Raw genomic sequence first — 27,428 nt, 5'->3', positions numbered from 1 at the left:
GACGCGAGCGAGGGACGGTCGGATCGATGTCGCTGAGGTCGCTGAAGTCGCTGGTGGTCGAGTGATGGGAGGGAAAAAAAAAAGAAGGCAGAGAGAGCAAGGTGGGAAAGTCGCCCTTCTTATATACACAGAGCCTTGGCATACAATAGAGCAAGGGGTTAGTGTGATGAGCATGGCATCGGAGACAAAACAAGCTTTAGGAGTCATTGAGAGAGGTCAAATGTTGAGACTGGTAGGAAAGGTGTCCGAGACTTCTGATCGGAAAGCTTTCCGGAGACTGAGCAAACAATCGGGAAAGCTTGTGTCGTGTGTTGTGTGAAGCTTCAGGGGTGACAATCCTTCCGATATTCAGTCCCCTGCCAATTGATACTCTCCGATTGGCTTCGCGTATAGAAATTACCCGCCCATCAGGTGAGGGGCATGTCAGCCCGCGAGGCAGCCTCGAAAAACCCTTCTTCAGCCATGCTTTCCTGGTGATTGTTTTGTTGGGACTATGGGTAACTGCTTCTCGACCAGTCAACGGCGCTGCGGTATCTGCTACTTTGAGCTAGATGAAGAATGTGCTGCTCTGGTCGAGCCGTCTGTTCACAGAAGCTACACTTGGCGCAAGGACTCTCATATCCATCATGAGGAGCGAGCAGAGTCTCCAGACGAGCAATTGCCTTTCCCACTACCCGAGGCCTGGAGAGAATTTCTCCGGATCGAGATCAAGGCCAAGCTCGGCATATTCCAGGCATCTCGCCAACGTGGATGTCGTGTCTGCGAGTCTATTCTGAAGGCTATTGAGTCCGCCTGTGAAGATGATGGCGTATTTCTGGACGGCAAATCGTGGGAGGAAGACGTGCAGATTGGCTGGACCATGCCTTCGGGTCGTGACAGAGACATGAGCAATCTCAAGGTAGAGCTCATGGCAAATGTCAGCAAGAGAGAGGCGCCGGATCGCGGCTTGGAGGAATACCATCGGTGGACAATATTGATTGACGTTGACAGAACGGATGGTCACGAAAAGGAAGAGAACTGTGAGTTTGGCAGAGTAACAGAGTTTGTTGAAACCTGAGATTCTGACGTTGGCCAGATCATCCTTTCGCCTACAAGTCTCCGGTTTCGTTCAACAACACTGCATCGGAAACTTCTCTACAGAGAATCAGCGAGTGGCTCCACGACTGCAACTCAATGCACAAACCCTGCATGTCTGGTCCAGCCGCCGAACTGCCTAAACGGGTCCTTGAAATGACACCGGACTCGGAGAATAACATCAAAGTTCGCTTGGTTCAAGACGTGGGCGGGCAAGAGAGATATGCATGCCTGAGCCATCGTTGGGGAGCGTCGACACATCTCTGTCAGACGACTGTTGAGAGTCTCCCGTCGCATCTTGAGGAGATTCCTTGGAGCCTCTTGCCAAAGACCTTCCAAGATGCAGCCAGAGTTGCCGTGTGGCTTGGGATCAAGTATCTTTGGATTGACTCCCTGTGCATCATCCAAGATAGCGCCGAAGACTGGAAGGAACAGGCAGCACAGATGTGCGAGATTTACACTGGCGGTTATGTCACCTTTGCGGCGGCATGGTCTGCCGATAGTGATGTTGGTCTTTTTCGAGAAAGTCCCTCGTTCACAGTACAATCCTCTGCCAATGTCGGGCCACAGGCTGCATCGTATCTCATTCGGAGGGTCCCTGAGCACACGACCTGGGACGTTGCGGGTGTGCTGATGATGACCCCCGAGCTTCCCCTTCTAAGCAGAGCCTGGGTCTACCAAGAGCGTCTTCTTTCTCCAAGGATTGTCTACTTTACACGTTACGAGGTCGCTTTTGAATGCGCAGGGAGCAGCCGTGACCGAATCTGTGAATGTGAGCATATCCCAGGAGGCATCTGGGGAGGCGGCAGCAATGGCGCGGGTGGTGGCACGGGGGAACATACGGATCACCGCAAGCTATACCATTTCGAAGGCCTTGGGGCATCAAACCTTGCGCAAATCAGAAAGTACTGGCACCAGATTGTGGCGGAATACTCTGGGCTGCGCATCTCATTCACATCTGACAGGCTCCCTGCTCTTGCGGGTGTTGCGAGACAGTACGGGACAGCACACTCAGTTGATCTGGGACGATATGTCGCGGGAATGTGGGAGAATTGCTTTCCTTCTGAGCTGCTATGGTACTGTGCTTCACGGAACATCCACGACCGTCCTGACTCCTATTGTGGCCCGACCTGGTCTTGGATTTCGACGGGAAACATAGCCACTTATGCGACGGGCTGCCCAAGAACGTATCCCGATGATCTGGAAGTTCTGAGCATCGACTTCAAACTGAACGGCCCAGACAAGTATGCGTCTATATCTGATGCGGTCATGGAGGTTCGAGGTTACTTGGCGCCGGTGACGTTGATAGAGGTGCATAATGCTCTGTCGGATACCAACAGTATACGCTTTGAAGGTGTGGCTGGGAACTCTGTAAGCTTTCATTACGACTACCCTCTGGATAAGCCCGGTCCAAAGCATATCCCTTTCGGAAGCCAGATATTCTGTATGAAGACGGGCTTTGTGTGGGGAGGGCGGCATATATGCATGTTACTGCATCGGACAGACAGGGCAGACGATACGTATGAGCGAATCGGTCTTGCCACGGAGGTGAGTAGAGCGGATCTCGACAGCTGCTTTATTGATTTGAAGGACAAGAAGACTATTAGAGTTGTTTAGACAGAAGGCGTCAAGGTCTATATGCATGAGAGAAAGCTCTATTAGTACGGAAGAAGAGGGAAATAAATATCCATGGTGGCAGTGAGAGTTGAGTGAAAGCAGTCCCAGTGCTCACCTTGTCATTGTCTCGTGTGCACAAAGCATATGTTACAGCAGTATCTCATCATCTATGCCGCTGTAGACGTATACTTGATGTTGAATGAGCGAGTCTGTTTGGTGAAATAGTCATCCGGATTCTCCTCGTCTCCAAAAATCTTGAGCGCTCGCAGCAACACTGCATAATTTCCTTCTGGCAAGATTGTCCCTTCTTGCGTCACGCCATTGAACGCGACCTGATTAATGTTCGTATTGAGCCATCTCACAGGATATCCATGCAAACTACCAGCGACATCGACTCCCAAAACATTGGAGGTCTTCGCGGGCGTACTGCCTAAGGGGATGATGTCTGCTCGCAGCAACGGGATACCAGCATCCGCTTCAACACCAAGCGCAGGATAGTCAATAGATGATGATGTCGAAGGCTGGCTGCCCACTGTGGGATATGGAATCGTCCACGTGTCATTGTCCGGTGCTTCTTGTGGGACGCAGGACAAGGCTTTCGCCGTTGGAACCGCCCAGGGTGATGTACCCTCCGTAGACGGGGAGATTTGATGCATTGAGCCCTTGGGGAGGAGTTACTTCAACGGTAATCCTGACAGATCCTCCCGCTGGAACTGTGACCTTTGACTCAGAAAAGGCGAGAGATACTGCAGCGTCATTTGGGGTTGTAGACCTTCCCAGCGTAAGTTGGCCAGTTTTATAAGTTTCTCTAGATAGAGACGGTACATGGCCAATGGAATACGTCACGGCTTGTTCAGCTCCATTGCTGACTGTAAAGACCGTGCTATTCACGAAATGATCTGTATCGTTGAAAGAGATGCTCGACACGCTGGGGGAGGTGGTCGCATGAACCGCATCATATGCCTGAGCCAAGCCAGCGCCCTGCTGCGCTACGGGAGCCAATCCCTCGTAGAAGACGCCGTTGTAAGAGTCATAGTATTTCGTCTGTTTTGCCGTAGATGAGACCAAGCTCATCAGAGCTTTGGGGTCTTTGATCGATCTCGCCTCCATGATCAAGGCATAGATCGAAGCCATGAGCGGCGCAGCCATGGAAGTTCCAGAGTCAACGTAATAGCCTCCCATCGACAACGGATACGTCGAAAGAATTGAGCCTCCTGGTGTTGAGCTGCGTGGGTTCAGGTCTGCCTCCCATGTCGGACCCCAGCTCGAAAAGTCATCTACATAGCCGCCGTTCGAGTCGTTTGGAAAGTAAGCCGCAGTGATGTTGGCAGACTGAGGCTCAACCATTGTGGCATACACTTGCGTGCCGTTTCCTAACAGGTCTCGCCATTCCAGGACTTGTTGAAGGGGGACCATTCCAGCGCCGAGAGTGTCTGGGGTAGTGCTGACGCTGTAGAGGCTGGACATGGCACAGTAACAGACGGTTAACACATTTATGAACAACCCTGTTGATGGGAAGAAGCATCATACTTTGAGAGATTGTCATCAGAGTTGTAGAACATGATGTACTTTGCATTGTTCTTCAAAAGATTGTTGGCGATATCAGGGTCGCTGCAACCGCTCAACTCGACGAGAACAATGTTGTCACTAAGATCTGCTAGTGCGTTGTCATTGAGTGGGCTACACGCAGTCCAGGTGCCATCTGCCGTGGCATTCGGGGCAACAAGCCATAGCGGTAAGGTAATGTTGGGAAATGCGGGAGTTCCAGGCACCCAGACGAAAGAAGTCAGGTTGTCGGAAGAACCGTCCAAGCTGGTGAAGCCCTCGGTCCCCAGCAAAGGCGTCATGGTATTCTCAATCGATGCCACTGCCATGACTCCTTTGCCGTCCGCGGGAGTGGCCGAGCTGAAGACGAATGGCCCATTGTTGCCGTTTGCAATGACACAAGGGACACCAGCGTCAATAATTCGAGAGACGGCGACTGACAGGGGATCCTCTTTCCAGCCGGAGATGATGCCGACAGAAAGCGAGATGATATCTGATCCATCCTCATACGCCTCGTTGAAAGCGGCAATGAGCACGTCGTTGGAAGAGACGCCGGCGCAGTTCAACGCCTTGTACATGCCCAAGTTGGCGCCATATGCAGCACCGACGAAGCCGAGGGGATTCTCTTGAGCGGCGATGATACCAGCAACATGCGTTCCGTGACCGAGGCAGTCTTGAGGGTAAGGACCGGGAACAGGCGTGTTTGTGCCGTTGAAGCCGTCGCCAATAAGGTCCATCCCATAGCTGATGATGCAGCCTTTGCCAAAGCATCCTCCTAACACCGGATGGTTGTAATCGACTCCCGGCCGATGCGGATGCCTTTACCAGCGAAGCCCTCTGCGTGAAGTTTATCGACTTGCGTTATAACGTGTGGTGCATACCCAACAATGTCATTCTCTGCTGCTGCTTTCATGGAATGCTTGGATAGACTGTTCAAGTTGCCGATATAGCTGTCTCCGAATGTACGTTTGCCATTGGCTAGGTGCTGAAAGTAACGGACGGGCCATACATTCTTCACAGAGGTGAGCGATGCTATCTTGGTGGAGGCGTGATGGGGATCCAAGTCGATCGCGTCTAGCTGGATGGAAGCTCCTTTGAACAATGAGTACGACAAGCCCATTCGCTTGGTAGCCGGAATCCCACGTGTGTGAAGGTCGCTGAAAAGCGACGCCTCGTTCTCCTATTGAGGGGCATCAGTTCTGGTCATCATCCCTGAAGAAGGATTTACTCCTTTCTACGGGAATGGCGGTCCACTTACATGGCCATCCTCATACTCAATGATGTAGGCACCAGGAATATAATCCCAATTACCCGCAGTCCGAGGTCGGTCATTTTCCAGACTCACAGCATTCACACGGGCTGTTTCTATGACCAGCAAGCCCAAAATAGGCAGCAAACGGAGGTACGCCACCATGCCGACGTTGAGAAGCTGGGACAAAATTGCCGCGCCTTCAGCGACAGCAGAAGGGCTTCATTGTTCTGGCTTCTATCTTATATATAACGTTGATAGCACCGTACACTCCCTACTTTCGCCTGCCAAGTTGGGCACGCCTCATCCGACTTTCTCCCCGCATGTTGGCATGGTCAAGTTCCGAGCTTCCACATTCGATCATTGATGGAACACTATCACTGTGACGAGTGCTCATCGGGATGAGGGGACTTGGTACTCATGGCGAATGCCGTTATAGTCGGTCTAAGTCAGCATTTGGATCATTGAGTGCTTACCATTTGGTCTTTTTGCGTTCAAATCATGTGCGCTAAGGCATCTTATATCACTGATAGGGGAGCAAGAAGTTGTAGTGTCACTCACGCGAAGAAGCGTATCGGTCGCCGCAAGGCGGAGGATATTGTAAGTGGCCAAACGCTCAAAGCACGACACCATGGAAACTATTCCACATTCAACATTACTTTGATACATTGCTCAATATCTCGATAGAGTGTCCTACAAGACTCGTCTACGACTCTATTAGCCGTATTCAGTTGATGTACAGCTCGAGTGTCATGGCTTGTCTAACGGAGTAAGTAAGTTGCCATTTCAGGCAGGATCTTTGACCTGGGACGCCACTGTGTCTTCTTCAACACCATGGAGGTTGAATAGAAAAGAAATCTACTCTACCAAATGATTCCAGTCAGTCTACACATGTAGTATAGCGATATCAGGTGAAGTGCAGTTTCCGCTGCAGAAGTCTCAAGATACCATTCGTCTTTTTACTCTTAACGAGTTCAAGAAGGGTTACCTGCAGATTCGAGTAGTCGTAAGCGAGGAAGAAGCACAAAGTTTCCCGACTCCAAGAGTAAACGAAGATGAGCATCTGCTTTTCGCCTTTGCTACGGGACACGCGGAAAGTCAAATCGCAAGTCGCCGAGAGGAAATTCATCAAGCATTGAGAGCAGGGCAATATTTTAGGAAGCCATTGGATTGCAGGCTTTGAATCAAAGTTTAGATACACGGCATGGTGCTGCGCTTGGTTGCCATCTGTCGGCGATGGCTGGAACTCACTCAGAAGATTCAGTCGCGGTGGTTATGCAGTTTCCTTGGCTACCTACCCTGCAATAAAGCGATTGACACGAATGCCAATTCTTCAGTAACATGACATCTTCCATTCAATGTACGCTGCTGTAACAATGGCGGTTAGAAAGTATGCGGTAGGAGTCGAAGCTCTGTAGTACATCCACAGCATGCTGGGCAGGGTATATAAATCCGGTATGAGGCGAACTGATTGATTCATCAAGTGAGCCCTCCTTAGAAGTTCAAAATCAATCCTTTGATCAAGCAGTTGAAACGCAATTGAGATCGACTAGAAAGGTAAATGGGACAATTATGTTCCGTCAGTTATGCTTTCGCTGCCGGGTGACGCCTCTCTACTGATTTCTCGGTGAGTTTCAGTGTTGGGTTTTCGCCGAGATTACTATATGCATTTGATTCAGGAAGAAAAAAAACAAGATTCTCGGTGACTAGAGATGTTGCCAAACTCACTACTAGCAAACGGCGATCAAATTAACTCTGAGAATGCTCCGGCGCTTCCCAACTTTCATCGAGACGACGAGCAGCGACACAAGGCCGCGGTAGGCTTTACGTTGAAATGTGGAAAGGGCAAAGTTCAAGCGTAACTTCAACCTTCATCTTTCGGGTTCCTGGTATAGAGTTCGTTTTTGGGTTCGCTGTTCTGGCTGAAGAGACTAGCAGACTGCAATGGAGGACAGGACAAAAACCATCAGCGTTGTTGCCGAGAAACCTTGCAGATGGCCGACGACCATCTTATGAGATCATGTTCATATTACACTAGAGCGTATCTCCGACGACTATACTCATCCAGAGAAGAAGCGAAATAGATTGAAGTCAAGCTCCTCTTTCTCAGCTGCTGGCTTACTCGGAGCTTCTGGCTTGCAGGGAATCTTTCCAAAGAGGTATTTTCCTCGCTTGTGTCTCGCGAAAAAGACCTCGGGCGTCTCCAAAGTACCCATACGCAGGTCTCTTGCGGTGAGGTCGGCGGCTCTCATTCGAAGCTCCCTCAGTTCAGTCGACTCTCCTTGATGGTTGGTCATCTCAAGGTGAATATAGTAAAACTTCTGATCGGCCCTCATCTCGGGTTGTCCCGGCCTCGGCGCCTTATACTCGAGAAGTGTCGCGGCGCAGAATCCCCTCAGTTTGCTGGTCAAGCTGACAATGTGTCTATCAGCATTCCAGAGCACCCAACGTTCTTCTGGAGGCGGACCTGTCCTGGGTCTGACGCGGAAGACGTAACGAAAGTCGTTGGGGAAGTCATAGTTTGACGGTGGCGCATAGGCAGGGAGAATGTCAAACTTGGTAACGTGTTCCTCATCGTAGCCGAGTCTTACCACTGCACGCTCGCTATCTGGGATGAAGACGAGATATAGGCGCTGGTCCAGCCTGATCTTGTTCGTGATGGAGGCCTGAATGGCTTTGGAGTAGAAGCCAATGTTGAGCCAGCCACAGATCTCGTCGAGCATCTTCTCATTGATGCGAGTGCCCCTGGATGCGTCTTTGGAGTTGCGACCGTGGTTGCTATGCTACATCAGTAAATGTCTGGGTGACGAACTGCAAACCTCTACGGAATGTTGATGAACTCACTGAATAGCGACCGCCGTATCGAGGTCTTTATAGGGCATGACCACTGGTGATCCGCTAAATCCTTTGTCTGTTCGGAGTCCATACTCGAGTTGATCAGGCATACAATCCACGCATTTGCCGTTGCTGATGGTCAGTTGATAGCCGTTGGCAGATTCCTTCAAACCATAGACGTCGAGTTCGCTGTGAGTGAGATCGTCGTGGCTACGCTTCAGGGCGAACCCGAAGCCCCAGTAAGGACGGCCCGGGTTCTTGTTGACCAGAATGACGCCGTAATCGTCTTCTTCTCGTTTTTTCCTTGTGTACGCTGCAGAGACGTAGAATGCGGAAGCCTTGAGAGATGGGTTCCTCGGAGACTCTGAGTAAATCTCCAAGTTTTCTCGCTTCACTCCGATGAGGTTATGGCCAGCAGTCAATATCACATGGTGTGTTGGATGTGGCATGTTGACGTAGAAGCCGTTCCCTTCGCCCCTAGCTCCTGTTCCCACTCAGGCATTAGGATCGAAGGCCTATTTGATCTCTAAACGGTATGTAGTGACGAACCGTCCTGCGTGAACCGAAGTCTCACAACCCATTTCTCCCGGTCTTGAGTGCTGGAGGACTTTGCTCCTCCTTCTTGCTCAGGATCTATGGGCTCACTATCCCGATCAAAATCCCTGTCTGCGTCGTCAAGCTGGGAGTAAGAGTCCTCTTCTTCTTCCTCTTCCATCATGCTTCGTTATGATGTAAATGGGTAATTACTTCAACCATCAATTGCCAAGGTTGAGGCTGTGAATGTTTGAAGCGGCTCTGTGAAGGTAAATGAGGCTGAGATATTTCGGGCATCAACGAGGGAGTACAGGCTAAGCATTGGGTATGCATGCAGTACAAAAGCTGGCTCAACACCGAAGCGACATCTGATTGAACAGATATACAACCGGAGGCTGTGTCATGTATGGCCACGTATTATACGGAAGAGATTGAAGTCTGACCCAAAAAGCGGGATGATGAATGCCATCATTTGGTGGTAAGGCGGAGTCACTACACAACGATGAACGCCTTTCAACAGCGTAAACATTTTATATGCAGGCGATATTTCAGTGGCTGCATGTGCTGTCTTTTCTCACAGCCACAGTCATTGGGTCATTTGTGGCGAAGCTGTTGGAATAACATCTGTAGCCAGCTCGGCAGACAGTTCATCGTACATATGTGGTGCTCAAGGATTGTCCCTGCTTAACTTTACATATTCCCAAAGCATCCCCGAGATTGTTTTGTAACACCCCGTGAATCTCTTGACCTGTCATATCCCACATCTTGGCTTTCATTCGCCGCTTGTTTACACCTGATGCCGTCAAAAGGTGCCTGGACAGCGTCATAGGTCGAGATTTTGCGACATTCAACTCCCAATCACCAATCGCTTCACATCGCCTACGCCAAAATGCAGGCCCCCGACAATATCGGGAAGCCCCCCAAGTCTTTCAGCTATACAGACTACAGCGTGGGATGGATCTGCGCGCTGCCGAAAGAGCTCGCAGCGGCCCAAGCGATGCTGGACGCAGAACATCCCGATCTCCCACGCTTGGAGTCCGACCACAACACCTACACTCTGGGGTCTATCGGCAATCACAACGTCGTCATAGCATGTCTCCCCAGCGGCCAATTGGGAACAGCCTCGGCGGCCAATGTCCTGACACAGATGACCAACACATTCCCTTCCATTCGATTCGGCCTCATGGTCGGCATTGGCGGCGGCGTCCCTCCTCGAGTTAGGCTTGGGGACATTGTTGTCAGCAGACCGAGCAACACATTTCCCGGAGTTGTCCAGTGGGATCTCGGAAAGTCCGAAGAGGCTGGCTTCAAACTAACGGGGGCGTTGAATAACCCCCCCAAGGTCCTATTGACAGCTTTATCAAAACTGGAAGCCAATCACGATGTGAAGGGATCAAAGATGCTCACGTACATGGCGGAGATGGAGGAAAAGTATCCGAATATGGTGGGCAAATATACGTGGTCCCCTCACCTCAAAGACCCATTGTTCGAGCCATACCAATCGACAAGAGCGCCGGGTTTGTGGCCAAGCATCGCGGTCATCATCTACGAAATGCTTCTTGTTCTCTTCAGGCTGCTATCAGGCCGCGATGAGCCGACGGGGAAAGACATGCCAAGCATGTCCGATCCTGACAGCGATGACTGGAAGCCCAGGGGGGTGAAGATCCACTATGGCTTGATTGCATCTGGGAACCAAGTGATCAAGGATAGTGCTGTAAGAGATCAGATCAACAGGGGTCTTGGGGGCGAGGTGCTATGCTTTGAGATGGAAGCCGCGGGCTTGATGAACAACTTCCCCTGTATTGTTATACGGGGAATCTGCGACTACGCGGATGCTCAGAAGAACAAGGACTGGCAGGAGTATGCTGCAGCTTTAGCAGCTGCATTCACAAAGGAGCTTCTGCAACATGTGCATTCGACGGATGTCGCCAACGAGCAGCCTATCAAGGAGCTCCTATTGCAGCAAGGTTAGCTATTTCCAGTATTGTTTAATCATAGAGCCTCTTGTTAATGATGGAGATTATATGCAGTTCATGACATTGTAAATGATACCAAGGCGAAAATAGACCATGTCGACTCGCATATACACGAAGTTGAAGCGGAAAGGATTCTCGAGTGGCTGACGACGGACGAGCACGGCAAGCAACATACGAAGCACACAATAACTCGCAAGAAAGGCACTTCCGAGTGGATTCTCAAGACGAAAGAGTTCCAAAGTTGGCTCGATGGGAGCAATAGGACTCTCCTTTGCCACGGGATGCCGGGCTCTGGCAAAACAATCATCACCTCAGTTGTCATCAACCATCTGACAACTCGAAACGGAGGCGACCCCACCATTGGGATAGCCTACCTCTATTGCACCTACAAGAGGGAAAGGGTTCAGACAACTGAGCAGCTACTTGCAAGCGTTCTAGGCCAGCTGGCCAGGGGCCGTGATCCGTTCCCAGCCAGCACCAAAAAGCTGTATGACCAACACAAAACCCATCAGACTGAGCCATCCCGAGAGCAGCTTGTGGCAGCTATCGAGGCTGTGGCCAACCTTTGCTCGAAGGTTTACATGGTTATTGATGCGATTGACGAAGGCCATTTGCCTTCTATACGGCAATTCGTCCGTGTGCTCTTCGAGCTTCAAGCGAGCTGCAACATGAGTATATTCGCAACATCGAGGTCCATTCCGGAGATTACACAATGGTTTGAAGGAGTCAAAAGCTCGATCCTTGAGATCCGAGCTCGCTCGAGTGACATTACCAAATACCTGGAAACGGAAATGCAGGATTCGTCGACAAATGTTATCGAGGACAATCCAGAGATACAGCAGGAAGTAAAAGCAGTGATATCCAAAGCTGCAGATGGCATGTAAGTATTCTCCTCCTTCCAAGCCCCATTTGCAATCGGATGAGAAGGGCTAAGTGGTATAAGTTACTGATAGTATCCCATGCCAGGTTTCTCTTAGCACACCTCTATCTAGAGCTGCTTCGAGACAAGACGAACGTCAACGATATTCGAACCCAGCTACAGAGTTTCAGAGTTGACGCTGGGGTCCGGAGCGAAGGAGTCCTGACGAAGGCATACGAGCGAGTTTTTGAAAGGTTAACTGAGCAAAAGCCTGGGTTCAAAGACCTTGCCCTAAAGGTTCTCCTATGGCTTACATTTGCTAAAAGGGAGCTCACCACCTCCGAGCTTCGACATGGCGTGGCAATGCAGAAGGGAATGAAAACAATAGGACAAGACCATCTCCCAAATCTCAAGGATATTGGCCGGGTTTGTGTCGGTTTAGTGACCATTGACGAGAAGAGCGGCATCATTCAATTGGTGCACTACACGGCGTACGAGTTCTTGGTAAGAGTACAGACGAGCTGGTTCCCCAAGGCTGAGTCTGTGCTCTTCGGAGCCTGCATTACCTATCTCTCCTTTACGGATTTCGAAAGCGGATTCTGCGAAACGGACGACGAGTACGAAAAACGGCAGAAGAGGTTCCCACTCTGCAACTACGCTGCCAGCCATTGGGGGGACCATGTTCCGAAGGGTGTGAAACCGAGCAAAGAGCTTCTGGACTTCCTTCACAGTACGGCAAAGGTCGATGCCTCAGTTCAAGCACAATATGCCGTGAAGCATTACTCCTCTCACTCGAATTACAGCCAGGAAGTGCCGCGAGGGGTGACTGGACTTCACTTGGCCGCACATTTCGGTCTTACTGGACTAGCAAGGGTTCTGCTGGAGGGAAGAGACAAGTGTAGATGCAGTCCCAACTCAACAGACAGCGACAATCAGACACCCTTATTGTGGGCGGCTCGAAAAGGCCATGAAGAGGTGGCCAAGTTGCTGATAGACTCGAATGCGTCGCTTGAAGTGAGAGACAAGGACCAAAGTGCCACGCCACTGATTTGGGCTGCCCGGAATTGTCATGAGAGTGTTGTTCGCCTCCTGCTTGAAAGAGGCAGCGAGCTTAATGCAAGAGATCGCTTCAAGAGAACACCACTGTCACTGGCCGCCCATTATAAGCATGAATCAATCATTCAGCTTCTTCTCAGGGAAGGGGGCGTTATCCACCCAAAGGACGAGGCCGGCAAGGTGAAGCTGCTTGCAACTCGTTTGGAACATCACAAGGTTATTGAGATGCTGTTTGGGCACGAGTACCGGCTTGCATCAGGAGGCAATGGGAAGGACGGGATGATCCCTTATACGGCTGAGAATTGTTCGGAGATGACTCTGCAAAGAGTGCTCAATGGCGACGACAGTATCTATGAGACTGATCAACAAGGTCGAACGCTACTTTCTCGAGCCGCTGAGAGAGGAGATGCACAGATTGTCGAGATGCTGATCAAGACCGGAATAGCGGACATCAACGCCAGGGATCGAGAACACGGAGAGACGCCCCTGATATGGGCCGCCAGAAAGGGACACGGCGGCATCGTCAAGCTGCTTCTCGAGGCGGGCGCGGATGTCAATGTGCAGGAGCGAAGAGAAGGAGAAACAGCCCTGACCCTGTCCATCGAGAACAGACATGAAGCGACGATTCGGGCGCTCATAGACAGAGGTGCCGATGTCAACAACAGGGATCACACAAACCACACGCCTCTCCACACTGCAAGTTGGCAAGGCAGCGTGCCGGTGATGCAAATGCTGCTTGGCAGAAAGGTCAATGTCAACGCCAGGAACAATGACGGCCAGACTCCCCTCTTCAGCGCCTGTGCTTTTGGTCATATCGACTTGGTCAGAATGCTGCTCGATGCAGGCGCCGATATTGAAGCTAAAGACGAAGATGGTCGCACGCCGCTCTTCTTTGCAGCGGCTCTGGGTCATTCGGATATCGTGGAGTTGCTTCTACAGAAAGGGGCCAATGTTGGGGCACGCAATAATTATGGCCGGACAGCAATGTTTGCTGCTATCGGGTCTGGGGAGATGAAGGTTGTCGACTTGCTTCTCGATGCAAGTCATGTTGACGATGTTCACAGGGCGGACGAAGAGGGGATCAGGCCGATCGACTGGGCGGAAGAGAACGGGCACAAGGGTATTATACGGTTGCTTCATCATCGGGCAAAGACATTTTACATTGGCGTATAATCGATAGCCCGGTGAAGTTTGTAGTTACTATAGAAAGGTCTCTCCCCTGAAATTCATCCGAAATTCTGAGTCCCAGAGCGCTGACTGCTTCTACTTGGCTTCAAGTATCGGCTCCATCAACAGTTCCAGAAGCTGTAATGAATGTCAGCATTGCGGGGAAAATTCCGGAAACGCAAATAGACCGGATTGACTCACCCATTGTTCAAGACGATGCTCATTGTCCCGAAAGGTTTTGAACTCATCATCTAGCTGTCCTACTCATGCAAATCTGTCAGTGCCCAACATGGTATGCAAAGAGGTGGCATCGATAGGGCCGCATATGAAATGAAAAGGGGACTCCTTACGTGTAGTGCAGTATAAGACGTCGTTCAAGAGGGGGTCCAAAGCAAGGTTCTTGATAAAGTCCTTTGCGGCTGCGTCTTGTCCAATCTGGCTGATCTGAAAGCGGACAACTATAAGGCCCATGTCAGATGTGGTGAATCCTTGAGTAGATGACGGTGTCTCACCATTCCTCTTGTACCCATGCTTGGTCAAAAAATCACCGCACTCCGTAATGACATCCTTTAGCGTATCTCGCGTCTCACTACTTCCAGGAGGCCCCAGAGGGCAGCCATCAGTTAAGACGGAAACAAGTACCGGACGATCAAATCTGCCCTCTTTGATTGGTTGGTAAACAACTTCGTCGAGGATCTTTGACCTGCAGTTGGTTCCGATCTCGGTCGGGCCGGTGTACGTGACTGTGTTCATAAGAATATCGTTGACCTGCTTCGGAGAAGGATTTGACATGAAGTCCTGAGTTGGATAGTTGATGAGTCGTAGCTCAATGCCGGTACCGTCTGGAACAAGCCTCGTGGTGAGACTGGTGATTCGCTCACTCAAGTCCGCCTGCAGCCGGATCCGGTTGTCTTTCTTCATTGAGCCGCTATCGTCTGTGTGTAGGTGGGATGGTTTAGTTTCAAGTGATGTAAAATTTCAACAACTGAGTGATTATCAGATTGTTCACATACCGCAATAAAGCACAGGCTGAAAGAGTGCAAGACGGATCAAATCTTTAGGTTGAGCACCGTTTTTCGGATCTGCTTCCAACTCAACGGCTTTTTCAAGGACTTTGTCTAGAAAGCCCTCCTTCTTGAAAAACTGGTCAAGATGCGCCTTTTTAATGTACTTGCTCACTTCTTCCTTGAAATTCTTTTTGGTGTTATCCTTTTCAATCTTCTCCAAGACATGCTAAGCATTCTATTAGCGACTCATCTCGACCTCGCCTATAAGCGTGAAAGACGCGAAACATACCGGTGGAATCGTCTTGCCGAAGCGACCCCTGATTTTGAACCTCTTGGCAATATGCCCATAGGCACCTACCGCAGCGGCACTCATACCGGTAACAGCCATCCCAACATGGCTTCCGTTCGCCCATGCGAATACAAACAGGATGAGGGATGCAAGCATAAAGAGATCTTTGATGTGGCTACGCTTCCACTCCTTGGGAGACAGGATAGCCAATATCCTTTTGTCGTTTCGTGCAGCGGCCACGGACTTGGCTGACTCTCCCCTGTTGTTTTTGGCATCCGGATCAGCGCCGGCATCCACGAGGGCTTCAATTACGTAGACGTCGTCTTCCCTCCTGTACCGCTTGACGAGGGCATGCAAAGGAGTAGACTTGTTGGTGAGATCAGAAGCGATGTTCACGTCCGGCTTGCGAGCAAGAAGCATTCCGACGATGCTGCCGATGTGCCCCTTTGTCCTGGCTGCTGCGATCCAGAGAGGGGGGTAGGACTCCGGGACGCCATTGGGGTTCGCGCCGTTGTCGAGGAGCAGCTTGATTGCCTTTTTGCGGCCGGAGAAGACAGCCGCGCCGAGAGGGGTGTACAGAGTTGCTCTGTCGACTGCGTCTATTTCCTTTTCTCTGCCGATGAGATCACTCGGCTTGAGAGTTCCCGCGAACGCGAGGTCGACAAGGGAGGTCATCGCATATGTTTGAGCCCAGCACTATCAAATTGAGAAGCAGGACAAGAAATGAAAGCTGTCGACCTGATATTTCTCTAAGCCTTTTGTTCCCATCGAGGAAGCCGGGTTATATCTATGAAGTTGAACATAATCCACTGTACACTGCAGGCCGTCTATGAGATTCCACATCGGAATCCTCATGATCATCGAAGCAGCAGCTTGAGCCAAGGCTTGAGCTATACTGCGGCTCTTCATCACAAATGCAGTGTCTTTGTGCCCAATCGTCACCGACGCCTTGGAACTTGGTGGAATATCGGGCATTTAGGTCCTCAAGGCTGCGTCTACTGCAAAGTGGCGTACCCCTTGCCCGGTAACTTGGGCTATGCAAGCATTCCCCGGCCTATGGGAAAAAGATCTCGGTATCAGATGACTGATATACAGAGCCGACAGCCTGGTTCGACTGCGTCATTGGCGGCATGGATTCGGTATCGCATCGGCTGCTGATACCTGACGGGTGAGAATGATTGGCCGTAATCGCATTCGTTTGTTGAGTTGCACCAGAGGGTTGGACCAATGTCTTGTCAGCCGCGTCGAACATTTTGACCAATATATTTTTTCTGGCTTGAGCCGCATGAGATTGTCGGCTATGAGGCATGAGGAGCATCCAGTATCAGCCCAGCAAGTTGTACTCCATATTCTTTTCTAATTGCTTACAGATCCATGAATTCCACCTCAGTCCCTTGCCTAAGAGGGCTCTCGTTGCCCAAGGTGGATATCCCGGCTCTTACAAACCAACAATATGCGGCCAATCACCGGTTGAGCGCATGCGTCGGGCTTCTACGTGTGCGCCTCGATATTGCTTGCAAGCGTTGGAACTATCCTTCTCCTTCAAAGACACGTTCCAGCTCTTGAGTTCTATTACGCACTCTGGATTCCTACCGATACGATGGCCACAATCATCACCTGCCAAGCATCTTCTGATTCGGTCAATTATCAGCATCGATTCGCCTTCACAAGGTATGACAAGATGAGGGGGGCACTTCAAGCACACATCCTTTCTTCTGCTTTGACCAACACATCAGGCAAGGCAGAGGCTCCCTCTACCTCCTCTTCCCCCCTTTACCGCCCTTTCCTCCTCCCGTGGCATTGCTCACCGCAGTCGATGCAGATTTGATAACAGGCCTATTGTTCTCCTTGTCTGACGTATAGCCAAACACGCCGTTGACAATCTTGCCCAACACCGTCCGCTTTCCATTGCCATCGACGCACACCAGCTCCTCTGGCTCCTGCCCCTTGTCCTTCTTAGTCAGAGCGAGGAGGCAAAACTCTGTCTCATCTCGCGGCTCACTCCGTGACTCATTCCGAATCTCATTCACCCTATTGTCATCTATGCTGACAATAAAGTTTGCGACGTGAGTGTTGGTGAAATCTGCACCAGAAAGAAGGCTATCTGTCATCTTGTTAGAGTGTAGCATCTCGTAACGGGGCAAGAAATGACAGAGGGGTGCAGACCACGGTAGAATCTGGATGCGATCCCCATGCTCATCTGATGAATACAACCATCCCGATTCACGTAGCTCAAGTAGGCGATACCATCCTGGACTTGGGCGAAATGGGGGTTCCCCGGTACAGAGTCCACTGAAAGAGAGCGGAGAAATCTCCAGCTTCCATCTTGTTGCACGCGAATGCCTCGTATATGGCCTTTGAAGTCCTCGAAAAACACCAGGCTGCCACCGCCATCAACGCCTCCACTCAATCTGCTCGAAGGATGCACCAGAATATTGCCATTTCCGCTAAGATAAATCTCATGCCACTCATCCTCCCTCAGCATGAAGAGCCTGAGCGCATTATCTTCCCCGACGCAGAAGACAGACCGCTACAGAAATGATTAGGTCCGCTTGAGCCAATTTCCCCAAGGCGCCTTTGAAGCTCACTATATCATCATGGACAGCATAAACAGCCGGCGAATTAGTCCTGATGCCTGATGCGATGAAGGTCTCGCTAGCAAGTTGTGATCCGAACCAGCGCAATTCGCTCAGTTCATTGCTCTCCTCAGCGACGACATAATATTCGGTGCCGTTGATATCGGGGATGAAGCCGCCGGCGGCATGGAGGATTCTCAGAATGTCTTGGGCCGAGGAAGCCATGGTCGCCGTCAGATGTTTCGCATGGAGGCAACATGTAAGTTGAGAAAGCTGGAGACTGTGCGGATGGTGGTGGGCGAAAAAATGCCCTCAGCTGCAATTCGCTCAAAGTTTCTAGTGAAGCTGCTGAGCTTGTCAACATTTGAGCTTATGGCCTGTAAAACCACAGAGTGCAGCAGCTTCCAGTGTTACGCAATCCCAAGACTCAGGGGAAAGCGAGCGATATATCGAGCCATGGATGAGATACAGCCACGAAGCATGGGTATAGAAGGAGAAGCCCCTGATAAACAACATCTTTTTTGACATTACAGGATTTTTTAGATCGCTGTGATAGTGAACATATATCCTCGGGCAGAACCAGAAGGATGCGGAGGCAGTAGCCTAGCCTAGAATGCCCGTCAATTGCTGATCTGTGTCGGGGAGCCGAAAGGCACAGAGGTGACATTCAGCAAACAGCTGATGGAGGGGGATTCCATTGTTCTAGCGCCTCGCTTAGCCGCTGTAGAAGCGCTAGAACAAGAATCCCGGCGGCCCGAGATCCCGCTAAAACTGGGACCGTTTGCACACTAACCACTCGAGAGGGAGGACCTGGAAGCACTGTGGAAGAACCGCATCTTGTTCGTCAGACTTGCCTCGAGACTTCTTGACCTCAAGAGGTTATCATGATGAAATAGGGTCCTCATGTAAGAAGAACCAACCATGTCTCGGCTTTGGCATGCGAATCATGACTCTTTGGTGTTTTAATGATCATTCAGACACGACAGCTACCATGCAACGTAAAAGCAATTGAGACGGGATGGGTAGCTCATGATCGCACGCTCTTTGTGCGGTTCTATATAATTCCCTGCTACGTAGTTGTGCTTCCATAGTCTCTGGCAACTCGCTTCGTATACAGCTCTGCGGTGTTCCTGTGCTGTTGCTCGCAGAGAAAACGGTGACGAAGGATGGCTACCTATTTGAAAAGGGCACACAATGTGTAAGTATGGGAATTACCGGAATAGGCAACTGATGCAAACCTCGAGTTTCTACGTTGCACAACACAACCTTCACAAATCCGCCCCAAAGACGTCGACTAGACGGATAAGACGGCAACTTTTATAGACAGCTCAAACATTTGAAGACCCTTGCAAGCATGCCATATTGCTAGACGTGCACAGCATCGTGCCTCATACGATACCGGGCCGCGGCGTTTCTGCAGTTAATTTATCGACCGGTTTCATCAACCTTTAACCCCTTCCTTTCCCATGGGATAGGAAAGATATGATTGGGAGCGCATATGGTCCGGATTTTCCGCGGAGCCTCTAAATTCATACACGACATCCACAAGTGTCCTGGGCTCATCAGCTTGGTTTACGTCTGCGAGTGTTCAGTCATACGTGTAGCTTGTGATCGAAGCTTTTTTCTTTCTTTCCTTCTTTTTTTTCCCAAATTTACAGTTCGCATAGAGTAGTGACAACATGATAGACGAGGTGATTATGTTTCATTAAAAAGATTTCATATGTTGGTCATCCAGTGCTAGATGTTGGATTTGTCAACGTAGTTATTACTCCGAGGTTGGCTTCTGAGAAGTAAAGACATAAGTGCAGATCACTGGATGCAAGCTGATCAGCCGGCACTTTTCTCGTAACCGCTCACAGAAGCTTTGTATGTAATACACGCCTGTTTCGTACCAGCACAGCAGGTCGGTAGTTCTCAAATCAGTACTGCAACGGAAAGACCGTGCGAATACGCAAGAACGGACGTCGAGGTGCAGCTCCATGGACTCACGGACTACTCCGAAGGTTGAGTAACCATATGCAAAAAACTCGGGGTTCCATAATGTTGATATACACATTGTCAGTCTGCTAGGTGGTGGGCCGGGGATAGCTTCAACAGCCTACCTTGCATGAATTGTAACATAGACTGGGGAAAAGAAGTGGCTACTTCTCGTCATGGAAAATCTCCTATTCAACAAGATCGCAATTCCTGCTTCCAGACCCACTGAAAGCAAGTATATAATACTACTCCTGTACTCGATTCCCATAAGATCAGAGTGGATTCCCTCGAAACCACAGCAAAGTCAACATCAAACTCTAGCCAGCTCATTTTGCGACACGCTCCCTTTTCCGCGTGGCTGCCTCATCAAAGCAAATATGCTGGACCCGACTCTCTTGGGCTATCGAAAAATGCTCGCCTTTGCCCAGTCCCACTCTCCTCACCTCTTTCTCGTCTTTGTCTCGGCCCTCCTTATTGCGTCCGCTGCCTTTGCCGTCTATCAATGCTATTTCTCACCCTTAGCCTCGTTTCCAGGGCCCTTCGCGACCAAGGTGACTACGTTATGGCGGGCATATACTACTTCTCTAGGCCAATGGCATCGTAAGTAGAGCGAGTTGCATCGTCGGTACGGCAGTGTTGTGCGAATCGGACCGAACCAGCTGGGAGTGTTCGTCCTCATCCCCTTCTCACATACTATCCCTTGGTGATTTGTCACAAGTTGATACTTTTATGAGTATTGTGAATGCTTTTGCAGATTCATCCTGGCTAACCATCATCTCCGAAACGTCGGTATACAAGAGCGTCGGAGACCCTGATGCATTTCGGATGATTTATAGTATGGCTCGCGCCCCTACCCCTACTTTGCAACCTCTTCCCCTCAGATCACTCTGTTTTCAATCTGCTTCTTTACCGCGAGCATGCAGAAGTTTGTCAAATCTGGCAGAGTTCAGACGTTTTACTCCCCTTGTCCATGACCGCTATACTCACTATTATCTAGGAATCAGAGGTTCATCTTGCCCTATATTGGAAACTTCTTAGCTGCCAATGACCGAAACGGCTACTTGTTCGAGTTTGCAAAGTCCGAAGTGCAAGATCGAAGGGACAAGGGAGGCAACGACATGAACATTGTCGGACAGTTCTTCCAGACCGCACGCAGCAAGTCAGAACTGTATGCTCTATCCTACAGGACCAACTTGATGTTCCCGTCTGCTAACAAAGACATAGAACCAATCTCTCCATTTCATTCATGATGACGACCAACTTCTTTGCAGGATCTGATACAACAGCCATCGGCCTGCGAAGCATCTTCCTCAACCTCTTGAAGCACCCCCGCGTCCTGGCAAAGCTCAGGGCCGAACTCGAGGAGCGAAATCAGCAGTCCAGCTCTCAAACCCAGTCACCTTTTAGGAAGCCGAAGCCTGTCCCTATCTGCAGGCCATCATCTACGAAGCACTGAGGGTCTTCAGCCCAGTCGGGTTTACCCCTGACAGAGATGTCCCTAAGGAAGGCATGACCATCTGCGGCAAATTTGTTCCCGGGGGTGTAAGTCAATCAAGAGCAGCATCTCCGAGGGTTATTCTGGTCTGCTGACATTTCGATCCGGTGTTGCTCTTCCTTGCAATCAGACCGTTGTTGGTAGTAGCCCTTGGGTTATACATCATATGCTCGAGATCTGGGGTCCCGAGAACGAGGAATTCAAGCCTGAACGCTGGTTGGGAGAGGATACTAGTCATCTAAGTAAGATATGCAACGTCAATATTGACAAGGTGCAAATGTATGGACAACGCTGACACCCCCTATCACAGAGAGATTCTTCTTTGCCTTTGGTGGCGGCACGCGGACATGCATTGGAAAAGGTGGGTGACATGCAATACAAGACATAAACACAACATACACGAATTGCACAAAGCTAGTGGAACGGTGAGGATGCTGACGAAGGTTCACAGACATTAGCTGGCTCGAGATGGACAAGCTGGTTTCCACTCTGCTAATGCGGTACAACTTTAAGCTTGTCGATGAAGCAGATATTACTGATGTTTGCAGGTGAGTGTTACTATTCATATCTTGTTAATTTTAATGGTTGGCCATGCTAACACAACTCTCCAATCAGTGCCCTCGTCTTCCTGAAGGGATTGAAGGTTAAGATTACGATGAGGGAGACCTGAAACCATCATAATATCATATCCAAATTCTATTTTTGGAGAGACTGGCGTAGATAGCATCATTCAGGTCGGAAAGTCGTCTAGGTACTTGCGTTCCGGGGGCAGAGGTCGCTCGGCAGACTGAGCCTTCAACTGATTCATTGTGCTTGATTGCAGAGAGAGTTAAACAAGTCCAGGAGAGAAGGCGAGCAGCACCAAGTCCCGAGAAGTGCCTTCAAGAGCACGTGTGATGTTAAGGGCAGGAGAGTCAAGATCTCGAATAGTCTTCACGCGAACTACGAAATACTCCGCATACTTATGATACTCACTTCCCGGGAGCATGGGCCAGCCTCAAAACTCGATAGCACGTTGGGAGATAACCATTGGTAATCAGCTTGCCTTTTTTCTACTCTCAAAGGGAGAAAAGTAGAAGTCACAGAATGGCACAAGTACAGACTTCCCAAAAAGAGCAACAGTCAAACGATAGCGGAGCAGGACCACAATTCGAGGCTGGGCCTGACAGCGTTTGCCTTATCGAGCGTGTTGATGGTGTTCTTCTTCTTCGAATTCAAGCTGCTATACCTATATAAGTTGCCCTGACACAAAAAGTAACTTTAGTTAACCCATCAAAGAAACTAGGTTTGTTGGTCCTTCTCAGCCCGAATGTTGCCGAACTACTCCGTACCTAGGCAGTCTCGTGCGGAAGGTTTAAGGCTGTACGAGCATCGTGAAGAAGGTTCAAAGGCGCACAAGTATAAATAACCCCCCTTCTTCCTGCCCATAAAGTTCTTTCTGCCTCTTCTTCTTCTTCCTCCTCATCTCCCACCATTCATTCAATAGACCACAACAGTCCGCCAAAGGAGGACTCCCAGCCAGACACCATGTGCAAAGCAAGCGAAATCCACTGCTGCAATAGCAGCTGCTGTCGGCCCGTCGGGTGGTACGTGAAGCAGCCATGTACGCCCTTCGTCAAGGCCAATCAGGGCATGCCGCCGGCGTATGACGGGAGCCGCGACTTGAACTGGAACACCAGCACCAGCGACTGTGGCGTCCCGCGAGTGGTCTCAACAAGGAAGTCTGCCAGCCGCGCATGTCAGCCATGCTGCTGGAAAGCCCTTTGTTTGGAATTTGCGTTTGTGCAAGATTGGGCCTACGTTGCCAAGTCCGATCGACAGTGGTTGGCAGAGAGTCCCGGAGACAGTCTGCTGTGGAGAAGGACAAAGACGAGGTTGCGGAGGGAATACGACGAAGCTCATCAATTTCAGGGGAAGAAGCGCAAGCGTGTGAACGAGAGCGCCGAGCTGCCCACCCCTCCTCTGAGCAGAGAGTCAAGCCAGCAAGAGACAAGGCCTGGTCCATCCACATATCCGAGCATGACAGGCCCTCTTGACTGCTATCCGACACCTCCTCAGGAGTTTATCGATCCTGCGCAGTTGGACCTATCAGATACAAGCATCTATCCGCCCGCTCCCACCGCTACGTCGCCAAGCGGGCAAGATTAGACATCTGGGCTATTCTAGGGCGAGGCAGAGACTCCAGTTGAGAATCAGCTCCCTCAGTGCCACTTCCCTCAGGATCAATTCTTCTTCGAACTGTCTTTCGATAGTCAACATACTCAGAACCAGTTCCTCCAATGATACCACGGGGCAATGCAACGGGAGCTCTTGTAGAGGAGAGAAGAAGAGCTGTATAAAGCAATGCTGGTTGAAGAGGTCCGACCACAAGCTATGCAACTCTTGCGATATGGCAGAATGAGAGGATTCAAGGCAGCACAAACCGCTCAAACAACACACCGATGAAGAGATTCTGTTCCCTGCAGCTCCAAGAACCCGCTTTACTCAGCTCGATAGCAATTGGCGGTGTCTGCACGATCGATCATACAGGAAGAAAGGCATGACAATAAATCGAAAGCAGCGACGACAGCCAATCGGCCGATAGTTGACAGCAAGGCGTGTCTTTGAAGACCATATGACTGGAATATTAGGTCGGCAGTAGGGTGGAAGAGACACAAGGAAGGACAGAGGTGATTCAAGGATGGCGGACACAGAACGAGGACGTGAGGCGGTAGGCTTCATGATGTACACTTAGCTGTAGCGATAGCACCATTGTCACAGTGTATCGCCGTTCAACGATTATATTGTATGAAGCATTGAACATAGTTCTGCTCTCTGTCTACTGCCTGAGTCATGGTTGGTTCATGAAACGTAACAAGATAAGCTCACGGAAAAGGCGCATTAGGCTCTAATTGCTTTGTGCTCCTGAAATCATGAGATAACCAGTGTAAACCTCTTCCGCAATGCTATCGCTATCTTTCCAGTTGTGGGCAACTCAAATTGATCCAGAATGGCATGTGAAAGAGTTGACATTTCACTTGCTGCAATTGTAAACCAGGGGACAAGGAGTCATACACCATTGGCCGTACTCGGCTATGGAGTGACTCATTTCATTCGCATATCAGTCGTTAAAGACCCCAGACATCAACAGACATTCTTCCAGCCAAGTTCTTTTCCTCGGTGAGCTATTCAGTATGGGCAAGAGAATCTCGAAGCAGAGTCTGGCACCTCCTCAACATCACAATTGATAACTCGTCACAATGCCTAGCATAGAGAAGAACAGAATCCTCCCATCGCCATGCCCGCCTAGCAGCGACCCCGGCACCGTCCTGGTCGAAACGGAAAGACTCATCATTCGGCGGTATCTCATCTCAGATGCCCCGGCCCTGGCCTTGGCTGCCAATCATGAACAAGTCGCCAGCTACATGAGCGACCGCTTCGCCAGCCCATACACCACTGCCGACGCCGAAAAGTTCATCCAACAAACCTTCCACGACGACGATACAGCGGCATACCCGCATGGAGCCGCAATATTGTTAAAGCCAGGATACCCGGGAAACTCTTCGACAACAGATGCGCTCCTCATTGGCGGAATTGGCACTCATGCGTTGACAGATATCCTCTACAGGACGTGGGGCTTGGGGTACTACCTCTCGCCGTCGGTGTGGCGGCAGGGCTACGGAACAGAGGCGCTGAGGGCATTCACCAGATGGGCGTTTGAGACGTGGCCAACGCTGAACCGCATACAGGCGCATGTGTATGAGAGCAATACCGCGAGCCAGAAGCTGCTGCAGAAGTGCGGCTTTGTGCTGGAGGGGAGGGGGAGAGGGGCTGTTGAGAAGGGCGGGAAGATTATGGATGAGGTTAATTTTGGGCTACTGAGAGATGATCTGAAGTAAACTTGAGCGCTTAGGGATAGACAACTTGAATGCAGTAATGATGAATTATAGAGAAGTTACATGTGAATGAGGGCCGAGGACATGCTGGGTCATCCATCACACGCGCGGCTCCAGCTGCGTATATGAAGCTAAATGCAACTAAACGGACGTCTCTGTGATGGACCAGGCTGCACTTCATATCTAATTACCAAAAGTCCTATTATAATCTTGAAGTTGAGAAGAATAGTCAGGAGCATATCATGTCTCAATCAAGTCACCTCTGGTCAAGTTCAATATACCGCCACAAGTCGATGAGGCAACGACAAGAGGCAATTTGCCAATTGCAGCGCGCTGATTGGCCCTCGGCGCAAAAATGATACTCCGGCCCCCCACCATCACCGGAACTGCAAGCTTCCCCGATTCTTCGATCCGGGACATTGACGGGCCACGAACCTCCAAGGCGAGCATCTTGCGTCCAAACCCAGCCATTGATCTCGGGCCAGCAGAGGCTCCTCTGGCGATTGGAACACCGTCTTCGCCTCTTCAGCCTCTCGTCTAACTCTCCGCCCTGTCCGCCCGCAATGGCCGCCGTCCACAGACTCATTGGCCAGAGTGCCAGGCGCCTCTGCCTTCGACCGGCGACTGCGACCTCCTTCGCCGCTCGCCCGTTCTCAACATCTGCCGTCCGCCGATATGCGACGCCCGAGCATCAGGGCACGCGCATCGTGCCCACCGACGAGCACTTCAACACGACCGGCGACGTCTACGGCTTCCCGACCCGGCCCCAGCCCTCGAGCACCGACAAAAAGCCGCGCGACAACAGCGTCGAGGGTCGCAAAGTCAGGCACTACACCGTCAACTTCGGCCCCCAGCACCCTGCCGCCCACGGTGTGCTTCGGTTGATCCTCGAGCTCACCGGTGAAGAAATCGTCCGAGCCGACCCCCACGTCGGCCTGCTGCACCGAGGCACGGAGAAGTTGATCGAGTACAAGACGTATCTGCAGGCCCTGCCCTACTTTGACCGTCTCGACTACGTCTCCATGATGACCAACGAGCAATGCTTCTCCCTCGCCGTCGAGAAGCTGCTCAACATTGAGATCCCCGACCGCGCCAAGTACATCCGAACCCTGTTTGGCGAGATCACCCGTGTCCTGAACCACCTCATGTCCGTCCTCTCACACGCCATGGACGTTGGTGCCCTGACGCCTTTCCTGTGGGGTTTCGAGGAGCGAGAGAAGCTCATGGTATGCGACTCCAAAGCTGAAGAAGAGGAAAAGCGAAAAGCTAGGACTCTGAATTGGTGGGACTAATCTTGTTTGTTTCACATAGGAATTCTATGAGCGAGTCTCTGGTGCTCGTCTGCACGCTGCTTACGTTCGTCCTGGAGGTGTCCACCAGGATATTCCCATTGGACTGCTCGACGACATCTACCAGTGGGCCACACAGTTCGGTGACCGTATCGACGAGACCGAGGAAATGCTTACCGACAACCGCATCTGGATCGAGCGTCTGAGGGGTGTTGGTGTCGTCTCTGCGGCGGATGCTCTGAACCTGTCCTTCACCGGCGTCATGCTCCGCGGTTCCGGCGTTCCCTTTGACATCCGCAAGAGCCAGCCGTACGACGCCTACGACAAGGTCGAGTTCGACGTCCCCGTCGGCGTCAACGGCGACTGCTACGACAGATACCTGTGCAGAATGGAGGAGTTCCGACAGTCCCTGCGCATCATCCACCAGTGCCTGAACCAGATGCCCGCCGGCCCCGTCCGCGTCGAGGACTACAAGATCTCGCCTCCTCCCCGAACTGCCATGAAGGAGAACATGGAGGCCCTGATCCACCACTTCCTGCTCTACACCAAGGGCTACGCCGTGCCCCCTGGAGAGACGTACTCTGCCATTGAGGCGCCCAAGGGCGAGATGGGAGTCTACGTCGTCAGCGACGGCAGCGAGCGCCCTTACAGGTGCCACATCCGTGCTCCTGGATTTGCTCACCTGGGTGGCTTCGACCACGTTGCCAAGGGACACTTGTTGGCTGATGCGGTCGCTTTAATCGGTACCATGGATCTTGTGTTTGGTACGTACATCACCAGAATCCAGATAATCCTTCGCTTCTTGAGAATCAAGCTTACTAACTGGATGGCACAGGTGAGGTTGATAGGTAGAACGAAAGGGGGGAAAGGCAAAAATATTAGAATTCCGTTTCCTTTTGTCTGTAGCCATAGTTGACTGGGAGAAATTCGTAAATACTCTCAAAACTTTTGTCATGTTCATATTCGGTGGCTCTCTGGAGTTATTCTTATAATCCCGTGGCATGAGAC

General features: G+C 50.9%; 11 protein-coding genes across 11 annotated transcripts; 7 read left to right on the top strand and 4 right to left on the bottom strand.

The window, feature by feature from the left end:
* Nucleotides 1–493: 493 nt before the first annotated feature.
* On the top strand, nucleotides 494–2,691 carry CCMA1212_001829 (uncharacterized protein; the record flags this gene model as incomplete). Its single annotated transcript, XM_073699243.1, has 2 exons — nucleotides 494–1,019; nucleotides 1,076–2,691. The coding sequence occupies 2 exons, from the start codon at nucleotides 494–496 to the stop codon at nucleotides 2,689–2,691; spliced, it is 2,142 nt and encodes a 713-aa protein (XP_073562670.1).
* A 167-nt stretch (nucleotides 2,692–2,858) lies between these two features.
* CCMA1212_001828 (Minor extracellular protease vpr) lies at nucleotides 2,859–5,650 on the bottom strand (the record flags this gene model as incomplete). The annotated part of the gene is made up of 5 exons (XM_073699242.1): nucleotides 2,859–3,223; nucleotides 3,276–4,150; nucleotides 4,222–5,011; nucleotides 5,062–5,416; nucleotides 5,495–5,650. The coding sequence occupies 5 exons, from the start codon at nucleotides 5,648–5,650 to the stop codon at nucleotides 2,859–2,861; spliced, it is 2,541 nt and encodes an 846-aa protein (XP_073562671.1).
* A 1,895-nt stretch (nucleotides 5,651–7,545) lies between these two features.
* CCMA1212_001827 (uncharacterized protein) lies at nucleotides 7,546–9,038 on the bottom strand (the record flags this gene model as incomplete). The annotated part of the gene is made up of 3 exons (XM_073699241.1): nucleotides 7,546–8,263; nucleotides 8,330–8,804; nucleotides 8,870–9,038. The coding sequence occupies 3 exons, from the start codon at nucleotides 9,036–9,038 to the stop codon at nucleotides 7,546–7,548; spliced, it is 1,362 nt and encodes a 453-aa protein (XP_073562678.1).
* A 705-nt stretch (nucleotides 9,039–9,743) lies between these two features.
* Nucleotides 9,744–13,918, top strand: CCMA1212_001826 (Ankyrin repeat domain-containing protein 50; the record flags this gene model as incomplete). The annotated part of the gene is made up of 3 exons (XM_073699240.1): nucleotides 9,744–10,821; nucleotides 10,885–11,710; nucleotides 11,797–13,918. The coding sequence occupies 3 exons, from the start codon at nucleotides 9,744–9,746 to the stop codon at nucleotides 13,916–13,918; spliced, it is 4,026 nt and encodes a 1,341-aa protein (XP_073562679.1).
* A 90-nt stretch (nucleotides 13,919–14,008) lies between these two features.
* CCMA1212_001825 (uncharacterized protein) lies at nucleotides 14,009–15,883 on the bottom strand (the record flags this gene model as incomplete). The annotated part of the gene is made up of 6 exons (XM_073699239.1): nucleotides 14,009–14,050; nucleotides 14,114–14,172; nucleotides 14,263–14,370; nucleotides 14,425–14,847; nucleotides 14,926–15,145; nucleotides 15,209–15,883. 6 exons carry the CDS (start codon nucleotides 15,881–15,883, stop codon nucleotides 14,009–14,011), a joined length of 1,527 nt encoding a protein of 508 aa, XP_073562676.1.
* A 1,079-nt stretch (nucleotides 15,884–16,962) lies between these two features.
* Nucleotides 16,963–18,009, bottom strand: CCMA1212_001824 (uncharacterized protein; the record flags this gene model as incomplete). The annotated part of the gene is made up of 3 exons (XM_073699238.1): nucleotides 16,963–17,312; nucleotides 17,375–17,738; nucleotides 17,797–18,009. 3 exons carry the CDS (start codon nucleotides 18,007–18,009, stop codon nucleotides 16,963–16,965), a joined length of 927 nt encoding a protein of 308 aa, XP_073562677.1.
* A 2,077-nt stretch (nucleotides 18,010–20,086) lies between these two features.
* On the top strand, nucleotides 20,087–21,926 carry CCMA1212_001823 (Cytochrome P450 monooxygenase andK; the record flags this gene model as incomplete). Its single annotated transcript, XM_073699237.1, is given in 9 exon segments — nucleotides 20,087–20,361; nucleotides 20,598–20,686; nucleotides 20,766–20,929; nucleotides 20,986–21,181; nucleotides 21,196–21,303; nucleotides 21,387–21,498; nucleotides 21,567–21,617; nucleotides 21,708–21,804; nucleotides 21,872–21,926. The coding sequence occupies 9 exon segments, from the start codon at nucleotides 20,139–20,141 to the stop codon at nucleotides 21,924–21,926; spliced, it is 1,095 nt and encodes a 364-aa protein (XP_073562674.1). The 5' UTR covers nucleotides 20,087–20,138.
* An 857-nt stretch (nucleotides 21,927–22,783) lies between these two features.
* Nucleotides 22,784–23,404, top strand: CCMA1212_001822 (uncharacterized protein; the record flags this gene model as incomplete). The annotated part of the gene is made up of 1 exon (XM_073699236.1): nucleotides 22,784–23,404. One exon carries the CDS (start codon nucleotides 22,784–22,786, stop codon nucleotides 23,402–23,404), a length of 621 nt encoding a protein of 206 aa, XP_073562675.1.
* A 1,091-nt stretch (nucleotides 23,405–24,495) lies between these two features.
* CCMA1212_001821 (putative N-acetyltransferase p20) lies at nucleotides 24,496–25,134 on the top strand (the record flags this gene model as incomplete). Its single annotated transcript, XM_073699235.1, has 1 exon — nucleotides 24,496–25,134. One exon carries the CDS (start codon nucleotides 24,496–24,498, stop codon nucleotides 25,132–25,134), a length of 639 nt encoding a protein of 212 aa, XP_073562672.1.
* Nucleotides 25,135–25,486: 352 nt separating this feature from the next.
* CCMA1212_001820 (uncharacterized protein) lies at nucleotides 25,487–25,672 on the top strand (the record flags this gene model as incomplete). Its single annotated transcript, XM_073699234.1, has 1 exon — nucleotides 25,487–25,672. The coding sequence occupies one exon, from the start codon at nucleotides 25,487–25,489 to the stop codon at nucleotides 25,670–25,672; it is 186 nt and encodes a 61-aa protein (XP_073562673.1).
* Nucleotides 25,673–25,694: 22 nt separating this feature from the next.
* CCMA1212_001819 (uncharacterized protein) lies at nucleotides 25,695–27,272 on the top strand (the record flags this gene model as incomplete). The annotated part of the gene is made up of 3 exons (XM_073699233.1): nucleotides 25,695–26,357; nucleotides 26,443–27,184; nucleotides 27,256–27,272. The coding sequence occupies 3 exons, from the start codon at nucleotides 25,695–25,697 to the stop codon at nucleotides 27,270–27,272; spliced, it is 1,422 nt and encodes a 473-aa protein (XP_073562151.1).
* Between the last annotated feature and the right edge of the window lie 156 nt (nucleotides 27,273–27,428).

This window comes from Trichoderma ghanense (assembly GCF_004382785.1).
Source record: "Trichoderma ghanense strain CCMA-1212 chromosome Unknown scaffold_1, whole genome shotgun sequence".
NCBI lineage: Eukaryota > Fungi > Ascomycota > Sordariomycetes > Hypocreales > Hypocreaceae > Trichoderma > Trichoderma ghanense.
This window is presented reverse-complemented; position numbering and strand designations above follow the sequence as displayed.